This window comes from Gobio gobio, assembly GCF_949357685.1.
Source record: "Gobio gobio genome assembly, chromosome: 6".
In the NCBI taxonomy this organism is placed as follows: domain Eukaryota; kingdom Metazoa; phylum Chordata; class Actinopteri; order Cypriniformes; family Gobionidae; genus Gobio; species Gobio gobio.
This window is the reverse complement of record NC_137102.1, coordinates 53,590,721-53,612,808: the sequence shown is the minus strand read 5'-3', so window position 1 is coordinate 53,612,808 and position 22,088 is coordinate 53,590,721. Positions and strand designations below refer to the sequence as shown.

General features: G+C 40.9%; 1 protein-coding gene across 3 annotated transcripts in view; it reads right to left on the bottom strand.

The window, feature by feature from the left end:
- urgcp (upregulator of cell proliferation) overlaps positions 1-22,088 on the bottom strand; it is a 58,638-nt gene that overhangs the window by 16,294 nt on the left and 20,256 nt on the right. For 2 of the 3 annotated variants that reach the window (XM_079820392.1, XM_079820390.1), the window contains 3 exons: positions 11,749-12,835; positions 2,097-2,190; positions 1,389-1,988 (listed from right to left, as the gene is read on the bottom strand). In XM_079820392.1, coding sequence (XP_079676518.1) covers positions 1,389-1,988; positions 2,097-2,190; positions 11,749-12,825 — 1,771 coding nt within the window. In that variant the 5' untranslated portion in view covers positions 12,826-12,835. Of the gene's footprint in view, positions 1-1,388; positions 1,989-2,096; positions 2,191-11,748; positions 12,836-21,845; positions 22,057-22,088 lie in introns of those variants that run through there. The other variant, XM_079820391.1, reaches the window with a different exon arrangement.

Here is a 22,088-nt window from a genome sequence, read left to right as displayed (position 1 = left end):
ATATCTGTCGCAAGAACTAACCCAAAACAAACACTAAGCACTGGCTTTAACTAGTAAGTTAGCCAAATCACACACAGAACCATGTTTAGCAAGCCTGTAGATAAACAATACATAAAAGCTCTAATCAAAGAATCATTTACACTAATGTCAGGTTCGCTGTTGAGATTTTAACGTTAGTGTTTGTAACGTTAGGTGTTCGTCGGATAACGTTAAGTATGAATGAGCATTTAACAGACTGGTTTGCAGAACAGCGTTGTCATCTGTTTACTTCCTTGCTACAACCTATTACAGGAAAACACATCGATGAAAAATAAATCAGACTTACAGGTTGTGGCCCGTGAACAGCTTCTGTTTGTAAATCCAGCTTTCAGGACAAGCCGTTGTGCATATCCTGTATTGAACTCACGAAGTTTGTGGAAGTTTGTGTTGTCCTCCGTGAAATGTGCAGCGCGCGCGTCGTGCATCCATTATTGGTATTGAAATCGCGAAGACGGTGGATGCAGGGAGCCCTGCGCGCGCCTGATTCCCCGCTGACTCAAACACACGTGCATATAACATGCTGTATGTTAAACGCTCTGCAACGCACCCCCTTCCCAAGGAAGGCTGAACAGAGCAAGTACCCCAGACCTGCAATCCGGATGAAAATAACAGCGTTTCTTCGGCATTGCGGCAAAAACACAGCCTACTAACGCTTCCCCGCGGTGATACAAAATTGCCTCGCCCCCCTTATTTCATATTCCCCGGAGGAGGGGTTTATGTAAATATTGGGCCTGGTGATGTCAGCAAAACCTGGGTGAATGTGTAGTAGTCCCTAGCGGCCGTTTGCTGTAGTCCTTAGAAACTGATTTCTTTAAAAGCAAATATCTCCCTTTGCTTTAAACTTTGAACGTTGTAACTTTGCAGATGTTGTTTATGCTCAAGCAGCAACATTACACGTTAGCTAAAGTTAGAATAGTGAAATCGTGGTTTACCACCCCTTTCAAATGCGACCTTCATTTCTCGGGCAAATGAAGGATACAACAGATGGACCCTTCGCGGCCTACCCTACCATATAATTAATTGTGCGCCGCTGACGAAAGGATTTTTATTAGAAGAAAATGGTGGGGGGATTCTGTGGCTGCCGAGGACTTCACATATAAATGTAAGTATTGTGCTTTATTTTTCGTAAATGTCAAAGCTGTATCTGTTTTGATCATAGATTCTGGAATCGTCCCTCATAAAGAATTACGCTCAGAATTTTTACAGTTTTTAGAATTACATATTTATGGTTTTGATTAATGCGCATGTTATTTTTGACAGTCTTTTTAATTCCCTCTATTGCAGTATCAATATGTATCTTGAATGAAATGTTAAAATGGAGACAAAAATCTAAATAGAACCAGTGTTACCACTTTGACATTCACTGTTTTGCAGGTCTTTTGAAGGATTGTATGTCTCTCTGGTGTAAAACGGCTGATTATTGTCATTGAACAGACGCTTAATTATGTCAATCAAATCTCTCATCTCTGATTGGTTGTTCATGTTCTTGCTGCAGATGTGATATCTTCCTCCACATTTCTCCACCAACTGCTCCAGAACAGAGTTGTTCTTCAAGTCATCTATAATTGTGTCACACTCTTCCTCTCTTTCATAGGTGAAGAGAATAATGAGGAGAACTCTGTCACCAAATATTCTCTGTAGCCAATCAATGCCCATCTTATCCTCATCAGTCAACTGTCCAAGTCGCACAACAAAGATAAAGGCGGGGTTCTCATTCAGTAGTTGACCAATATCATGATCAAGCGTTTCAAGATCAGTCTCATGTAAGCCAATCATGTTGATCACAGAGACATGATGTTCTGATATCTTCATCTGTATTGGAATGATTGTGGGGAATTCAGCATTTTTAAGACAGAATTGCTTCTCTCTGAGTAGAATGTTGTCACATCCGAACTGAACTGCCCCAGAGCTTCCAAATAATGCAACAGTCAAACTGGGATCACTGTGATCTAAAGCAAACGACACAGAACTGTTCTCAGACTCAGATGAATTAAGAATAACACCACAATATAAGACAATATAATGGTGATTTTTGCTGATATGGGCACATTGCTTACCTGCATTGCTTTGTGATGAATCATGCACTGTACTTGTGTTTGGATTACTATCCAGTTCCAAGTTACTCCCTTCTTCTACTGGCTTCACATTATCCTGGGGAGAGAACAAATGATCTGTTTCTTATTACCAGCATGGCTTCATGTTTATTCTGTGTAGGTGAAATAACCAAACTTGTGAATTAGAAGGAAAATTCATAGAATATACACCGATCAGGTATAACATCATGATCATCTTCCTAATATTGTGTTGGTCACCCTTTTGCCAAAACAGCCCACCAGACCCCAGAAGGTGTGCTGTGGTATCTGGCACCAAGATGTTAGCAACAGATCCTTTAAAGGAACACGCCAACTTTTTGGGACTTTGGCTTATTAACTGTATTCCCCAGAGTTAGATAAGTGAGTCCATACATACCATTCTCATCTCTGTGCGTGCCATAACTCTGTCTGACGCACCCCCTGCTAGCCTAGCTTAGCACAAAGACTGGAGGTATATGGCTCCAGCTAGCCTACTGCTCAATAAGTGACAAAATAATGCCAACATTTTCCTATTTACATGTTGTGATGTGTATAGTCACAGCGTGTATAAATAACAAGGTTACACGAGACACAGCCATCTTATAAACGTATACATACTGGGGACTATATTCTCAGAAGGCGAAGCACTGCTCTACTTCTGCAGAGTGCGGAGTGATTTGCTCGCAGCACCTGAGAAACCCCCGCGGTGAGGAGCAGAGAGTTCGCTCAGAGTTGGAGTAACAGAGTCAGCAATTACTAGATAGTTTACAATCATGGGTGTTTTCTGTATTGTAAAGGACTGACATAATAAACAGGGGAGACCAGGTAATTCAATGATATTTCATAGAATTCCAATCCAAAACACTGACCTGATGAATCGATGGCTGCTTGCTCTGGATATATATATGCAAATACACCTGTAGCCATCATCAAGCACCATCACGTTTGCTCTGAACATTTCACAGAGGACGACTATTTTGAAAAAATTTAATTTTTTACACGGACCATGAAATGTGTGCTGAAGGATACGGCCATCCCATCGATTGTACAGACGGGATCACCCGCGACTGCGGTAAGTGATCCGTTATGTTTTTAGATGACTAGCCTACTGTAACAGTACCATTAGCTATATCTAATGTAACGTTTGTGTCACTGTTACATAAATAGGGTGGTTACTACTGTATTGCAGTTTTTCCAGTGCACCATGTATCCCCTGTAATGTTAGTATTGTGTTGTCACGAACGCGCTCTGTCACGGTTACAAATGAGCGGTGCTCGAGGTAATTCTCTGGACCATAGCATTTACCTTGATAATGAATTGGAGGGAGGATGGGCAGTTTTCATTTTTGTCTGTAGGTTCATTGTAGGGCTGGGAATCGATTCCAAAAAGAATCGATTCCTCGATTCCAAGGTGTTGGGAATTGAGAGTCATTCCCATTCAGTCGGTCAACTCGATACAACACATGACTATGGGATATCGCGCTCTAGCGCCATCTGCTGAAGACACCTTTATTCACGCCTGAAAGGCCAATGACGCATGACGACGTGGGCGGGGTCACGTGCCCAGAGCATATAAATGCAGTCGTATGCGTCATTCCCTTTGTTCTTCAGCTATTCACCATGCTGCTAGAACACCATCACGCCACATTTTCGGAAGAAGAAAAGCCCACGGTGGTGATTCTTGGCGAAATTAAGGCAGAAAGAGAAAGCTTTTTTAGCAGCAAGTTTAGCTTTGCTAACGAAAGGCTAATAAGTTTTTCTCAAACAAAATGTTCAAACTTATGCCAGTGGGGACACTTGTTAAAGGAAAAGGCATACAAGAGAAGTTTTTGGCTTGAGTTTAGTACAACTAACAAATGGCTAATAAACTTTTTAATGAGAAATATATGAACAGGTTATCGCCCCTGTCCTCTATGGCATGTGGGTGTTCATGGAATAATCATGAGCAGTTTGGAATGTCCGCGCTAGGCTGGATCTCTCCAACCCCAGTGCATGTAACGTTACGCTGTGCCCTACCAGCAGCTCTACCATTCCACTTGGCGGGGCAGTGGCCGAGCACGGCCCGCTCCTGTCTTCAGGTGCCGATCCAGATGCGGCGACTCACCGGTTTGCTCGGAGAGTTGGGACGATCGGGTATAGACGAGTGTCGGTGTAGCGTTCACGGGGTGATTCGGTCTCGCTGGACGCGGGCAAGGAATGCTCTGATGATATATATTTTCAAGCAGGGCAGATCGCATCTCCCCGAGGTGGGTGGAAGTGAAGTGATGGCCCTTGCATTGATCTGTGTTGGAGAGTGGCAACAAAGTTTGTCGATAGTCCTGCCGTGATACAGAGAAGCTTGCGGGTTCTGTTTGATTTCTGTAAAATCAGCGATGCAAACTCGCCTGCCGATCTATCCAGATTGGGTAGAAGTAGCTAGCCCTGCAAAATAGCAGGTTCAGTTTTAAGTATGTTGTCAATAAAATGTGTGTTGAGCATACAAGACCCTTGCATACAAAAAAACAATCAGAAGGCACTGGAACCTCTAACCTCACAGTCTGGCCGTGTGCCGACAGAGGAGGATAATGCAGTATTATGCAATTTACAGCAATGTTTGCAGAAGGACGCGGGGTTCCACAGGGGATGCCTGGGAATCCTCGCTGTCTGCCTCGAACGGTGGCGCGCGCGCGCACTAACAACACCGTGGCTTCTTCGCACGATTCCAGTAGGGCTGTCGGCTGCAGTTTCTCTCGCGCCCCCTCTGGTTCGGCGGAGTAATTGCAACTTCATTGTTCGAGAGGGGAAATCCGTGCTCTCCTCAGCAAAATGGCAATTCGAGTTTTGCCACAAGGGAAGATGGAGAAAGAGGTTTTTCAGCGTTAATTCCTCCTCCTCCAAAAAAAAATAAAAATAAAATAAAAAATAAAAAACTTGCAGCAAATGAACAAACACTTTAGAGCGGTTAATGTGTCAAGTTAAAAAATCTTGCAGTATGTCACCTGTTATACCCTCTGCATCCTCGGGATCGGCTTACATCAGTGTTTTTTTTGCCCGAATGCATCTTGCCATAATCCACCCGGAGCACAGAAAACATTTCTGAGGTCTCCGTCGATGGGATTGCCTATAGATCCCAATGGCACCGTGCATATCTGAAAGATATGCAGAAGTGGTGTTGGTTCTGCTGCTGTGCCATCAGAGCACGATATTGTTCTCCTATTTGGATTAAGTGCTCCTGGCTGCAGACAGCAGGCAACAAGCAGTGTTATAAAACACATGCACTTGTTTTTCCATTTACGAGCTCTGGGATTTTCAGATAATCTCAAAAGGGGCTGTTATGTCTCGGCCTGTTATATCTCGGTCTGGGGATAGATTCAGAACCGAACAGAGGGCAGAGGACTTTTACAGTATTGAGACTGCTGGGGCTCATGGCCTCGATAGCAGTAGTAAGGCTGGATTCTCCTCTTTGTGGATGCAGTTCCGGCGCTGGGCGTTCGGTAACTTGCTATATGCCATGTGACATTTAAGCATGGTTCAATAGCGCTGTTGGGCGTTCAGACCATGGTCCCCTGGGAGTCCTAGATCTGTTAACAGAAGGAATTCCCCTGGGCAGGGTTACGGCATTGTTCATTATTGATGACAAACGTCACAACATGGACAAGAAACTCTGTAAGAGGAGAGTGGTTGACAGCGCTGTAAGAGCTTCACATATATTTATGTGGAGTAGTTCTCCTGGTGTTGAAACACTTGACCCAGCAGGGAAAGCGTTATTCAGAATGCAATTGGCATGGATTTTCTTGATACGGGGCAGACCTGCGGTGGCTTGCGCACTCTTGAATAGTGGTGCAGATCGGGTGCAGAAATGTGAATCTTTTTGCATCTGCAGAAAACATGCCCGCCCGCTGTTTTCTTGATTATGGACAGGAGTGCCCCGTAGGGGGTGGATGTCCCAACACATGTATAGCCCAGGATTCTGCTGTATGCAGAAGGGTCCATCACTGATTTTGGTGGCATCTTTCTGGCCAGAGAAAAAGAAATGGTAGACAAGCATCATGGCATTGCTGTTAAGGACACACACCATGGTGTCTTCCCCTATGCAGGGACCTGCTGTCCCATGCAGGAGGCAGATTCTGCACCCTTGCATTCTGAAGCACACCGTGTTGTGTTGAAGTAGCGCATGTTTGAAGTTTGGTGCAGGTGAAGATCTGTGTCACCATGTCAGTGCCTGATTGAGGGGATACTGTTTTCTTCTCTGAAGGAAAGTCACTCCCATTCCATGCTGGAAGTTTATTGGGCGACTGTTTCGGCTTTCATGAGGGCATTAATGGTGCTGCACTATAGCACGCATTTTCGGTTCCTTAAGAGGGTCCTGGCATACTACAATTTTTGCTCCGTTTCGAGCAGTCGAGAGCGTTTTTCAAAGTATAGCCTACTCCATTGGCCACATCGGTGGAAAGGTGCTTTTGGCGCATGTGCACTATCTAGTGCATTTTGGTTTTCAAGTGCTCTCTCTCCTCTCCACCTATAGTTGGTGTGTGGTGAGCGCACTGGCGCTATTGTACTGTGGCTGCCCTGGCATCATCCAAGTGTATGCTGTACACTGCTGGTGGTTGAGGAGAGACCCCTGACATGAGTGTAAAGCGCTTTGAATGTACAGTAGTACATAGGAAACGTGCTATATGATTCATGTCACTCGCACGTGCTGTTGTATGTTCACCGTCCCCGCTCCCAAAAATTGGGCTGCACACCGACAGTGTGTGCGGCCATCTGCGGACTCTCCTGATGATGAAAATGACGTCACACGGACAGTTCACGGACTGTTGGGGGAACTCTCGCATTCCGCTCCATCTGTTGAGAGATATTGGTTGGTGCTTCCCCTTTGGTGATTGGTGCAGTTTGCACCTAAGCTGCGCTTGGTGGTGTTGCATCCAAATGCGGCGTATATGCCTAAAGTCAGGTTGGGAGCAGTGTTGGGGGTAACGCATTACAAGTAACTTGAGTTACGTAATAATATTACTTTTTCCAAGTAACTAGTAAAGTAACGCATTACTTTTCAAATTTACAACAAAATATCTGAGTTACTTTTTCAAAAAAGTAACGCAAGTTACTTTTTCACATTAATTTGACTGACAGCTCTCCTGCCCCCATGTTGAGAAATATAAGTGCAGAGGCGTGTGTGTGTGTGTGTGTGTGTGTGTGTGTGTGAGAACATGATGGTTATTGTAGTTCTAGACTAAATGTGGGCATTTATTCATCTCACTTGCACAATAAAGATTCAGTTCTCCTCAAAATGAATAAAATCAGTCAAATGCAAAATCAGAGTACTCAAACCTCAAATATATAAATGTTAAATAGAACAAATATTTTTATGCATTTAATCTACCTTTATTGACCAATGTCTTGCTGCTGACCTTTGATGATTCAGTTAAACCATGAGCAAATATTACTAGATTTTTTGTTTTTATTGGTAAAACGTTTTTCTCCTGCGTCCTATTCTTCCATTATCCAGAATGGCAGCACATTTTTACCTCAGCCTGAGGCTTATTATTTCAATTTTGGTATGAAGAGGTCTTTACATTTGCACAAAAAAGGACTTTTTTTGCTATTAAAAAACAAAACAAAAAAGCAAGCCCAGCCCAGGTGAGAAAAAGTAACGCATAAGTAACGTAACGCATTACTTTTCTTAAAAAGTAACTAAGTAACTCAATTAGTTACTTTTTAAGGGAGTAACGCAATATTGTAATGCATTACTTTTCAAAGTAACTTTCCCCAACACTGGTTGGGAGTATGCTCTCGTTCGAGCTGTCTGCCCTGTGAAATCTCTGACTCAGAGAAAAACAGGATACTTGCTTTGTGCTTTGCCCCATTTGCGATTCGTACGCAGGTGCATTGGGCAGTTGCAGGCTATGCACTCGCCTGGCCAGCCTTTTGTCATATTTTCCAAATCAGCCAGTGGAAAGGCGCTATCTGAGCGATGTTTTTCACATTTGATTGTACAAGGCTATTTCTATAGCATGGAAGGAGTTGGTTCTGCCTGGTGGGGTGTGTGAGCACTCTACAAGGGCATGGAGATGTCAGGGGCTTGGTTTAAGATTCTCGTGGGATACCAGCTGGGCATCACTGTGCACTGTGGTTGCTACTACGGCAACAGTAATTCAGGCTGTGCAAACCACAGGGGTTTTTATAGGGGCCATGCATCTTTCCCTCGGGAAAGGGTTATGTGGCGGTGCTGGTCTCTTACGTTTAGTTCAGCGACTTGGCAGGGTGTGAATATATGTCCTATAGTCATGTGTTGTACCGAGTTGACCGACTGAATGGGAACATTGAGTTATGCATATAACTACTGTTCCCAGAAGGAGGGAAACGAGGTACAACACCTCTGGGCCCCGCACAGTCGGGGCTCGGTGAAGAGCTGGACTGAACAAAGGGAATGACGCATACGACTGCATTTATATGCTGTGGGCACGTGACCCCGCCCACGTCGTCATGTGTCATTGGCCTTTCAGGCGTGAATAAAGGTATCTTTGGCAGATGGCACTAGAGCGCGATATCCCATAGTCATGTGTTGTACTTGGTTTCCCTCCTTCTGGGAACAGTAGTTATATGCATAACTCAACGATTCCAAAGTTTGGAATCAATTCCATTGAGGGGAATCGACTCCTCTTTAAGAGCCCTTTTCAGTTCAACAGAATTTTGTATTAATTTGTCTCTCGCTCACTACTAATGATTGGAAGTAAATTTAATTTCTGCAAAAGGTTCTTTCGGACAGTTGAAATGAATTAGTTAAAAATTAAGCAATTCAGCGGTTCTTTTGCGTCATCGCGTGATGACGTCACCAGAACATAATTCGAACTACTTCGTTTTACGTGTCATTCAAATAAAGCCATAGGCTACGTGAATGCGTATCGCTGATTATTAGCCTACCTTTCATTAACTTAGGTTAATGGTGTTTATTGTAATTTATTGTTTATTATGTAATTTATGTATAGATCCTGCATCTTGGACAAGTTTACTACATTTTGCACCCAAAAACTAGCCTGACAAGCCAGACCCACATCAAGATGTTGGGTCTGGAAACTCACCATTGACAGGGCTCAATCCGAGGGGCAGGATAAACGGTTGTCTTTCAAATTCCTTCTGCACGCAATTGGATAGCGCCATGAGCGCCACAACCAACCAGAGCAAAGAAGGTGAAGCCAAGCTAACATTAGTTGATAGACTTTTGCCGTATCCGGTAGGCAAAACTCCAAACATATCTTCTTTTCTTAAGAATGAAATTCTTTTCTTCTTTGTTCTTTTCTCAAAGAAAAGCGTAACTCCAAGTCTTCCAGAGTCGTGGCCAAAGCCGATTCGAAAGACCGCTGTTCATCAGCTTTGTTTATGAGTAGCACGCAGAACCTCCGCAACTCTGCCGTGACGTGCCGTCATTATGTTAAGCCTGCTTACCGACTGTACACACACCGTGATTGGCCTGACCAGAGTTTGGTTTTTCCAGCTCTCAGGTCTACCGAGAGTTGCTAGACTACACTCGCGGCAAAATAATTTTCTGCGCTAGGGTGCGTCTAGATTTCTAGGCTACCCAAAAACATAATTTTAGCTTGAAACGGTAAATGTTGTCCACAACGGTAGGTTTTGATCGCTGCTTGCTCTACGATAACAGATGGAGATGTGAGGGTCTTATTTTCCTTTGAAATAAAATGCTGTTTTTTTCTTTCCATAATCCAATGATAATTCTGAAAGAAAATGCACCTATAGCACATATTAATGGCCGAGAGCCTACTGTTACTATAGCAATGAACGCAACTTACTCGCGCATCTGATTTACAAAACTGTGCAGTCTTATATCATTGTTTTTGTTAATATTGTGGTTATTTTGCCTCGTACATTCTGTGCAAAAGCACTTAAGTAAACTTTGTCATTTAAATCTTAACTGTGCACATGCATTTTAGACATGTCATGTAGTTTTAACCATGCAATAAATGCACATCCTTGAATAATGTGCTATCCTGTTTATTTATTAAATCGCATTTACTGCTGGGCTATGGGCCTTTTAAGGAGCATCCATAATTACTATTTAAAATCAATCAGAGTTATTGAAATGTATCTTCATTTTACAAATAAAGTTTCAGAGAAGGATGCTTTCTACATCCTTATTTCCCACAGTCACTCCGGGACTAGGTTCCCCCATCAATATTGTTAAAAAAAAACAAGAATCGAAAACAGTGCGGAATCGATTCTTTGAATCGACTCGAGTCGATTCCGGAACCAGGAGTCGGAATCGATTCCAAAATTTTCAGAATCGACCTGCCCTAGTTCATTGTGCAAAAACAGCTACCTAGTCACGCTGGTTTTGTTGACGGACGCTGCTTCTCAGGTACTGCGAGCAAATCACTCTGCAGAAGTAGAGCAGTGCTGCGCCTTCTGAGAATATAGTCCCCAGTATATATACGTTTATAAGATGGCTGTGTCTCATGTAACCTTGTTATTGTACGCTGTGACCATACACATCACAACATGTAAATAGGAAAATGTTGCAGTTATTTTGTCACTTATTGAGCAGTAGGCTAGCTGGAGCCATTTACCTCCAGTCTTTGTGCTAAGCTAGGCTAGCGAGGGGGTGCGTCAGACAGAGTTATGGCACCAACGGAGATGAGAATGGTATGTATGGACTTATAACTCTGGGGAATACAGTTAATAAGCCAAAATCCCAAAAAGTTGGCGTGTTCCTTTAAGTCCTGTAAGTTGCGAGGTGGGGCCTTCATGGCTCGGACTTGTTCAGTACATCCCATAGATGCTCAATTGGATTGAGATCTGGGGAATTTGGAGGCCAAGTCAACACCTCAACACCTCAACCTCGTTGTTGTGCTACTCAAACCATTCCTGAACCATTTTTGCTTTGTGGCAGGGTGTATTATCTTGCTGAAAGAGGCCACATAGCTCGTCTGTTTGATCGGACCACACCGGCCAGCCTTCGCTCCCCACGTGCATCAATGAGCCTTGGCCGCCCATGACCCTGTCGCCGGTTCACCACTGTTCCTTCCTTGGACCACTTTTGATAGACACTGACCACTGCAGACCGGGAACACTTCACAAGAGCTGCAGTTTTGGAGATGCTCTGACCCAGTCGTCTAGCCATCACAATTTGGCCCTTGTCTAACTCGCTCAAATTCTTACGCTTGCCCATTTTTCCTGCTTCTAACACATCAACTTTGAGGACAGAATGTTCACTTGCTGCCTAATATATCCCACCCACTAACAGGTGCCGTGATGAAGAGATAATCAGTGTTATTCACTTCACATGTCAGTGGTCATAATGTTATGCCTGATCGGTGCCAATTGGACCTTGTATGTAAAGAGCAGCAAGAACATTGAGAATAGAAAGACATTTCTTTTATTTTTAAATTACACGCTACACTCTTAAAAATAAAGTGTCTTTGTTTGTTGGCATTCGGTTCCATGAAGAAACTTTAACATCCATGGAATCGTCAGTGCACAAAATTAATTCATTATTAAAAATGCTTCTATTATAAAAATGTTCTTCACACTAAGAAAAAATTGGTGTTTTAAGAACTGTTCACTGAAAGGTTTTTTGGAGGGTGGAACCAAAAATGGCAATTCTGTGGCATTACTGGAACATATTTTAAGAGAGTTATTAAGTTTACCTTGTATTCTCCATGTGCTTTATTTGAGGTCTTCAATCCAAGGTCTTGATCAAGTGATGTGAAAGGAACTGAAATTGGTTGCAATTCTACTTCAGCGGCTGTCACAACTGGATCATAATTGTTTTTGTTTGGGGTTTCTGTGTATTTTACATCATGTGTCATTGGAGGATTCCCCAAGGCATCTGGTTCTTGATTTGTTGCCCGAGGATTGTTCATGATGTCACCTGGTTCTTGATTTGTTGCCCGAGGATTGTTCATGATGTCACCTGGTTCTTGATTTGTTGCCCGAGGATTGTTCATGATGTCACCTGGTTCTTGATTTGTTGCCCGAGGATTGTTCATGATGTCACCTGGTTCTTGATTTGTTGCCCGAGGATTGTTCATGATGTCATCTGGTTCTTGATTTGTTGCCCGAGGATTGTTCATGATGTCACCTGGTTCTTGATTTGTTGCCCGAGGATTGTTCATGATGTCACCTGGTTCTTGATTTGTTGCCCGAGGATTGTTCATGATGTCATCTGGTTCTTGATTTGTTGCCCGAGGATTGTTCATGATGTCACCTGGTTCTTGATTTGTTGCCCGAGGATTGTTCATGATGTCACCTGGTTCTTGATTTGTTGCCCGAGGATTGTTCATGATGTCATCTGGTTCTTGATTTGTTGCCCGAGGATTGTTCATGATGTCACCTGGTTCTTGATTTGTTGCCCGAGGATTGTTCATGATGTCACCTGGTTCTTGATTTGTTGCCCGAGGATTGTTCATGATGTCACCTGGTTCTTGATTTGTTGCCTGAGGATTGTCCATGATGTCATCTGGTTCTTGATTTGTTCCCAGAGGATTGTCCATGATGTCATCTGGTTCTTGATTTGTTCCCAGAGGATTGTCCATGATGTTATCTGGTTCTTGATTTGTTGCTTGAGGATTGTCCATGATGTCATCTACATATTGATGTGTGACTGAAGGATTGACACAATCTGAATCTCTATATAACTCAAGAGAAGTGTCCATGACATAATCTGAACCTCTATATAACTCGGCAGAGGTGTCCATTTCATTATCATCTGTATCTTGATCCATAATTATATGACTGTAAAACAAAATAAGCATTAACCAGTTGAGGTGGATCAAATAAACTACAGACAAGATACGAGTGGTCCCAAACAGTATTTGAACATTTTGACTTTCATTGTATTAGAAACAGAGATGGACAGTAACTAAGTACATTTACTTGAGTACTGTACTTATGTACACTTTTTGAGTATCTGTACTTTCCTTGAGTAGTATTTTTTCTGGAAACGTATGACTTTTACTTCACTACATTTGAAAGACAAATATCGTACTTTTTTTAGATACAAAATATATACATATATGCATATAAAAATTATGCCTGAAAAAACAGGTTTAAAATAAAAAAATATAAGTTTTAAATCTGTAAGTACATGGCAGTACATGGGTTGAAGATGAAAGGGGTTTTCAAGTATCAAAAAAGAAGAAGTGTAATACAGCTTTAAATATTTTTCCTCCGTACATTAGAATGTATCCTGTTGAAAGGGTTAGTTCACCCAAAAAGGAAAATTCTGTCATTAATTATTTACCCTCATGTCGTTCGACACCCGTAAGACTTTTGTTCATCTTTGGAACACAAATTAAGATATTTTTGTTGAAATCCGATGGCTCAGACAGGCCTCCATTGGCAGCAACAAAATTTACACTCACAAGACCCATAGAAGGTACTAAAGACGCCTTTAAAGGGATAGTTCACCCAAAAATGAAAATTAGCCCATAATTTACTCACCCTCAAGTCATCCTAGGTGTATATGACATTCTTTTTTCAGACAAATAAAATCTGAGTTATATTACAATAGTCCAGGCTAATCCAAGCATTAGAATTGGATTGATAGTTGCTTTGTTTTTGAAGTCCATAAAAAGTGCTGTGCCCATTAGGGCTGGACCAGAATATTCGAATATAAAATCCAATACTTTTTTCAATTATCTTATAGCCAAGCCATTTTTAATAGCCTCGTTATACTTAATACATATATTTGCTTCTTCTTAGTATTCCCTGCAGCAGAGCGCACAACTGCACAAGCTTATATGGCAGAAGCCATGTCTGAGCTTGCATTTTGGGTTAAACTGAGTTTGTTTGACATTGTGGAAAATAGAATAATAGAATCAAAATGTATTATCCTTTTTACACGTTAGGGATGTGACGGTGAAAATTTTTTCCCTCACCGTTTCCCTCATTGCTGTGCTTGTGCACTGAGCGGCTGAACGCATGTAGCAGTGTGCCGCGTTTACTTTCGGTTTGCCAATTCAGGGGCGGGTTGCTTGAATTGTGGGTTCATTAGCTATTATACTTAATGAAAAACATAGCAACAAAACAGTACAATGACAAACTCCCTTAAATAGGCACTTTTACATCGCTTTAAAACCAAATATTCCGCGATCATCTTGTAATTTAGCTCCTTGCTCTCGTGAAGTATATGATCTGACTGCTGCTGCTGATGTGCTGAGACGCCCGTTAGTTTGGCTCAAGTGGCACGTTCAGTTTTTTAATTGTAGTTAGTTTTTTAATTGTAGTTAGTCTTAGAGCCCTGCACGGGCCTCAAATCTAGGCCCCAGCCCGGCCGTGTCTGACAGCTTACCAAAACTATCGGCCCGAGTCCCGTGATTTTTATTTATTTATTTATTTATTTATTTATTTATTTATTTATCCTCCCTATTAAGCCTACACATCGTTGCAGCCATTAAAATAGTTCAGTTTTGTTTTTAATGTCAAAGTAGTTATATTTCGTTTCATTTCTTTATTAAGTTAATTTAGAAAAAAATGTAAAGCATTTTTTTGTTTGTTAAATTAAAGTTTTAGTTTTTTTTTAAATAATGACCAAGCGGCCAGTGGCTGACAGAGAGTTAACCGCATGTTTGATCAATTTAGCCTCTCAAATCAACACTGGACTTGTCTTACTTATAATAAAATCCATAGATATAAAACACTTCAAGCATCACAATGTTGGTTTAAACATTTAGCCTATACACGGGTTTCCTGTTTACAAACATTACAGGGTGCGTGCGCATCCTGGAGGCAGAAAGACAGATCGCTGAGCTGCTCCGCTACTGCAACAACCTTAAGTATTGAAGCTTTCCTTATTGTTTGTATATAACTGCTGACTCAATAAAACGTGATTTTAGTTGGATCTGTTTGTCTGTCTTTAATTTTGCAGTGTTGCTGTGATACATGTATGAATGATCATGTTAGGCTAGTAATGTACTAGCCGCATCTACTGGACAGCGCGAATTTGTTTTTATTTACGTGCCACATCTCATGACTGCACATATATACACAAAATACTAAACTGTAAATAAAATATTTGACAATGGATTACGTGGGAAGCCTTAGTACCTCCGACCGTGCAGATTATATAAAAAAACGTACTCTCAGCAATGGTGAGATCTTGCCAGATCCTTACGCTATACATGACGATCTGTGGATTGTGGATGACAAAAAATGGCCAGCAATTGAATCGCCTGATATATACAATTATCTAATTCAGACACCAAGTGTGTATACTAGAGAAAGTATTAGAGCGTACAAATCCCTCGATGCATAGGCTACAACTACGTGCGGTCATGTACAGCTTGTTAAATACTTTGATGCTGCACCGGATTTTTGCGTGTTGAGGTCAGGTGTGCTCCCTAGTCAAAGGCAAGGGATTAAAGCCAAGCCTTATGATGCCTGGGTGTATGTCCACAAGGCCCTTGGGTACATCCTCACGGCTAACTGCAAATGCATGGCAGGGTACGTCTACCTATCAAAATGTACCTGCAATAACAAAAATAATTTTTTGGCAAACACATGCTTCCCCCTAGGTATGTTAAACATCAGGCACCCAGCACTGGCTCTGTTGGTACAATTAACCACGCAGCAACTCCTTGGCATTTTGACTTACAGACACGCCGCTAGTAACCTACAACACGAGAGGTTTCTTCTTTCTGCCTCTCGGGTGCGTGCGCAAGCAGTGATGACGTCACCGAGAAATCCATGTATCACCACCACCACAGTAAAAAGGCATTTTTGACAAGCTGAGGCAGACTGATGCTGCTTGCAACGGCGCAAATGAAACAAATAAAGTGAAGTGACGTGTTTTTTTATTTAAAGTCGGCATGAAACGGAAGTTGAGATCGTCTTTTTCTCCTTATTGTGACGTATATCCGAGTGAAACGGCTTCTGAAATTAGAAAAAATGTAGGGCGAGGCTTGATTTCGTCCTTCGGGAATTGATTGGATCGTTGGAAGTTGGGCGTTGCTAACAAAATGGAGGCAGATTTGAAGTTTGCACTCAGTTGTGGAGAAAAACTCAATCTATCTCTTAAATAAATGTATTTTCTTTCTAAATCTTTTCTACATAATGTTACTGAGCATATTTCCTCACTTTTCGCTGGTTTATGCTACAGATTTTACTTATTTTAAGCCTTTTATGGCTTTATTTCTGTAAAGCTTTTTTCTCAGCTCTCCCTTATAAAGGGGGCGCGCCGTAAGCGCGTTCACACGCTGCATTCCTCAGTGCGAGTCGTCACGATAAGCTGTTCGTCCGACTATATTGAGTAATTTTTACATTAAAAAAAGCTTTTATTTCTCATATATTTCTCTCTTTTTGCCTCAAGTCCTTCTTGAAGAAGGTATTGTGTATACCGAGAAAAATGCACCTAACCACGATCAGTGACATGTTTCTGAGAGGAGGTGCAGAAACGAGACGGGGCGATAACCCCGCCCTCGCGCCATAGCACATGACCGGGAGAGAAGAGAGGTCGTTTCATGGGGGAGGGAAAGTTAACATATTTGATTAAAGATTATAAGGGTAAATGAATTTTTAAAAAATAATGAAGTGCACAGATAAATCAGTTATAGTAAACACTACAATATTAATATAAAAATACAAATTGTAAAATTTGATTTCATGCCGCCTTTAATTTATTAATTAATTTTTAATTAATTTTTATTTTTTTATTTTAGTGCCATATAGAACCTTTTTTTTTTAGTAAACATTCCTCCCTACACTCTAAAAAAAAGTTCTATATGGCATATTTTTTTGTGCTATATAGCACCAATTTTGGTGCTTCAGTGGTTCTTCAGCAGTTCTTCAGAGGTTCTTCACCGGTTCGTTGACTAAGGTGCACCTCTGAAAAACCACTGAAGCACCAAATTTGGTGCTATATAGCACTAAAAAAGGTTCCCCTAGGATTACGAGCCAAGAACCATTTTTGGTGCCATATAGAGCCTTTTTTTTTTTGAGTGTATTACACATGGTTGCAGCCATTAAAATAGTTAAGTTTTGTTTTTAATGTCAAAGTAGTTATATTTCGTTTTGTTTCTTTATTAAGTTAATTTAGAAAAATGTTTAAAGCATTTTTTTGTTTGTTAAATTAAAGTTTTTGTTTTTGAAAGTAACGACCAAGCGTAGGCTACTGAGTGAGTTAAAAACACGTTTGATCCATTTATCGTCTTAAATCAACACTTAACTTGTCTTGCTTATAATGAGGTTTTTTTTTGAGTAAACGTGTTCAAAAATAAATAAATAAAAAACATTGTTAGCCTGGTTAAAACCAGACCATTCTCAGTAGTAACTGAGTTATGGTCTGGCAAAGCTTCATAGACAAATCATTTCCAAAGGGGCGTCACCAACGGACGTTGCTCAAATGCCTCTGGGTGCAATTGGATAGACCTAAACCAATCAGAGCGATGAGGGAGATGACATATGCAGAGCGACGGAGAAACATCTGAGACTCTGGCCGTTTCTCAATATGCGTACTTGTCTGTACCACTGTCTATGGTCTGTACTTGTGTTCTTTAAACCACATATTAATGTTTAATTATTTTTAAAATGTAAAGGAAAAGAGGCAGGGTGTTTTATACTTCGTTTTATTATAAATATATAAGATAATAAATGTAGGCCTAACTACGCGTTGCATGAACCACATTTGTGTGGCTAATATGTTTAAGTTTGTTTATTTTTTATGAAATGAGGGAGTGGTGTTTTATGACATATTTCGTACGCGAACTTCTGACTTGCGTCCATGACTTAGCAAGTTTGACTCTGGAGAACGAACTCCCGAGGACGGAAGGACACTAGTCCGCCTACTTTGCTAATGGACAAGCAGCGTTCTTGACAGTATCACTCAGTATATATTTGTATATTTTAGGCTACAATAAAACAAAATAATGATATTTTAAATATTAAACATATTATAGCCACACAAATGTAGTGCAGGCAATGCATATTATCTTAAATGCATGTATATAACAAAATGAAATATAAAAAACCCCCCGGCCTCTTTTCGTTTACATAAAAAAATTAAAACATGTAATATGTGTGCATAATATAGGTTATGATTATCACTGTAATAAAATTTGATATGACATAAAACAAAACCCAGTCTCTTTTTGTTAAATGTTAGTTTAATGCGTGATCCATATCAATTATAAAAGTATAAGTAAAAGGTATAAGAAGCTATACATAAAGCAATTCAGTCAAAGAAAGTCATCGCTAGGACACTACAACGATAAAGTTTAATAGCTTACAAAAAGTTATGAAACTTCACTTTGCCCTCAGACAAAACGATCTGTCAGGGAACAAATTATAGATTAATGAGAGCAAAGATCAGCTGTTAAATATATACACAAGACGAATCATATCTTCACATCAGAGCCAGCGGCAGATGGCAGAAGGACTGGCCGAGGAAAGGCGCCTCTCGGTGGGGTTTATGAGCGATTGAGCACCGCTGGTCCACTGGAGCTCACAACTCCGAAAACGGCAGATCAAATTTTCAAAAGGGCGCTCTCTTTATAAATAAACCACAGATTTGAGCTTTAAACAACTACATTATCGCCTGAAAAGGACTTAAAACTATATTTTGTGAAAAATTAACTCTACCAGAGGGCTCTCGCTAAGACAAGCAAGCTGGTATATCAGACTTTTGACGAATCCAGTCGGTAAGACAGCGATAACATCTTTTTTAGATATGAAGGCTTCGAGTGTTGTTCTTTGCTCGGGTTTTAACGGAATGGAAAAGTTTAAATCGCTTAAAACAGCCGCGATAGCTGATTTCGAACGACTGATGTTCCACGGCTGCATCCATCTTTGTAGTGTACAGAATCTGCTTCACCGTCGCTGCGCTGTCGTCATCGTGTAAAGCCCGCCCCAGCGTTTCTGATTGGTGCCCCGATTTCTAGGGCTTAGAAATGGGTTTGAATGGGCTCTTTGCCAGACTACTTGCAGAGCAAATCTAAATTTGCCGGAAGTTGTCTGGGTTTTTCCAGGCTAGGAGATTGTATAAACACTGTTCAAAGTCTAGTGTGACTGCGGCTTAAGGCCCTGATCAGACAGAACACGTTTTTCAGGTTTGAAAACACGAGGCGAGGCGCACCGCACTGTCTTTTTTTGGTTGACGTTGTTCAATTTACAAAAGAGCAGTGCACTGTGTTTTTTTTATGTTGCTAGGAAACCCCCGAATCAGCTGTCCTGTCAGTCTAATCAAGGTAATGGTCACCACAACAGAAGGCCCACCTCAAGCAGAGTCCCTAGAGGAAGTTCCTGTGGTGGAAACGCTGCTTTTGTTTCCACATTTGTGTGGCTATTAATGTTTAATTTTTTTTTTTATGAAAATGAAAATAGGCAGAGTGGTGTTTTAAAACATATTTCGTTTTATTGTAGCCTAAAATCAGGAGTGAGAACGAGCTGTCATCCAGACGCAGCTCCGCTTGTATTTCGCTTCAAACGCTCAATTTATCCACGCGTCCAATTCACTGTGGATGCGCGAGTGGATTCAAAATGTTCAAGTGTCCAACTTGACGTGATTTTGCCGCTCTATTCGCGTTTGGTCTGAACGCAGCATAACCATAGACCTTAAAGCTATTTACTTTTTAGCTATTACTTTTTATGTTTATTCTTAGCTAAAAACACTTAGTTCTTTCAAAAATATATGTGCTCATTAATGTATATTTACTTCTTTCAAGTGATAAAGTATTCTCGTAAGTTCATAATGTGCCATTGAAAATAGGCTACATATACGGGTGAGGGGTTCGAATGCGGGTCGCCATGTTGCCCCTCCAACTTGAAAGTACATTAGCCAAAGAGGGACATACCCGGTAAATTCAAGCTTCGCCTTTCGTGTTTTAACACTCGATGGCACCGTGTCGAATGTGGACGAGGACAAACTGGAATTAATCTTGGACTAAACGGCCACTGTAGGAGTTAAAACGAAATCGGAAATTGAGAGGAACTTCACTGAATGGTCATATACCTTTTCACCGCTAGACGGGGGAAAATATCACACAGTGTAGCTTTAAAAAAATAGACGCGATCAACCCAGGTTCGACTCCGCCTTTTGCAGGGATCACCTCGCTCTTCTCACTTTTCACTTATCTGCCTTTTAAAATATATATTTTTTATGTGTCTGCATGTGAACATCCAGGAGAAACACAGACACACTTCTCCGTGATGATACATCTATTAAGGAATAAATAAATAAATAATAACAAACCTGTTGATCAGTGGCCTACGGCAGCCGAGACCCCCAAAGTAAAAAAAAAAAATCTAGAATTTCGAGATTAAAGTCAAAATAGGCTAATTATTTATTGAATAATAAAGTCGAAATATTTAGAGAATAAAGTCGAAATATTTAGAGAATAAAGTCGAAATATTTAGAGATTAAAGTCGAAATATTTAGAGATAAATCAAAATTAAAAACGCACCTCATTGACGTAACACACACACTACAGCGCTGCAGCCGCTAGTGTATTTGAACAGGGGGCTGAAAACATTCATCATCCATCAGGTAGCCTAATTGCCCTTGACGTACAGAGTGAGTAGGCTACATATCACTAAACAAGAGATAAAATTGAAATATAAAACGCAGTGTTCAGGTCATCTTAACGTTCATGAAACAGATCGGCCAAGGAGTTTTCAAACTTTTATCTTTTATCCCTTTTATCATTAGGCTATCTACATTAATATCTGCTCTGAGAGCAAAATAATAAAAAATCCCCGCACTTTTCTCGGGTGTGTGTTCACGTAAAGATTTCTATGGATCAATGTGGATAAATCTAGATTTAAATTCAGAGAGACCAGCGCGTGACCTGACGGATTTGGATTATTCCTATCCAAAATGAGATGATCATGTGAGCCTTAGCCTATAGTGTAACTTCGAGGGTTGAAGCCGCAGGACGCGCTCACACACAACGCCAAAAACGGTCTAGAAGTAATGATTTATGACGTCCCAGTAGGCAAAATTGAAAAAATCATCCAGCTAAATTCAATGAAAAGCAGAAACCTTTTGACTGATGAAACATAAGGACAATTAACACATTTCTGATCTGATCAAAAAGGGGGTCAAAATGTTTCTAAACTTAAAACGCATTTTTTTTGTCCCGTTTGCGTTTGTATTGTTTTACTACTTAAACATTTATTTTAAGTAGGCTATATATCATATTATTTACAATACTCAGCATGGTTTTCAGGGGGGACAGCCCTCAGATTGGGGGGTCCTGTCCCCCCCGTGATTTACGCCCCTGGTTTTCAGCCCCCTGTTCAAACACACTAGCGGCTGCAGCGCTGAGTGGTTCCCAAACCTGTCCTGGAGGACCACCAGCCCTGCACATTTTGTATGTCTCCCTATATCTGACACACCCATTTCAGGTCTTGCAGTCTCTACTAATGAGCTCATGAGTTGAATAAGGTGTGTTTGATGAGGGAGACATACAAAATGTGCAGTGCTGCCTGGTGGTCCTCCAGGACAGGTTTGGGAACCAGGCCACTACGTCAATGAGGCGTTTGTAATTTTGACTTTAATCTCTAAATATTTCGACTTTAATCTCTAAATATTTCGACTTTATTCTCTAAATATTTCGACTTTAATCTCGAAATATTTCGACTTTATTCTCGAAATATTTTGACTTTAATCTCGAAATATTTTGACTTTAATCTCGAAATTCTAGATTTTTGCGGTTCAGGGCTTCCGTAGTAGCCTACGAGCAACTGGAATCCATCAAAGCCTGAAAGTCAATAGGATTGAAAAAACTGAAACAAATTTAAAATTACTCACTGCTTAGGAAGGCAGAGGGTGATCAAATCCTTAATAAGAGAATCTCAGATCGCGTCATAATCAGCTCCAACCTCTCAACTACAAAGTTCATAAATTTCTTATCTCACTATATAGGCTACTTTGAACATATATCTGGTTAATACATAACTTTAAAGACTGATGGTCATTGAACCGTTCCAGAATAACTACAAATGTAACTGTGAGCTAGGCTACTGTGAGGAAAATGTTTCTTGTTTAAATAGC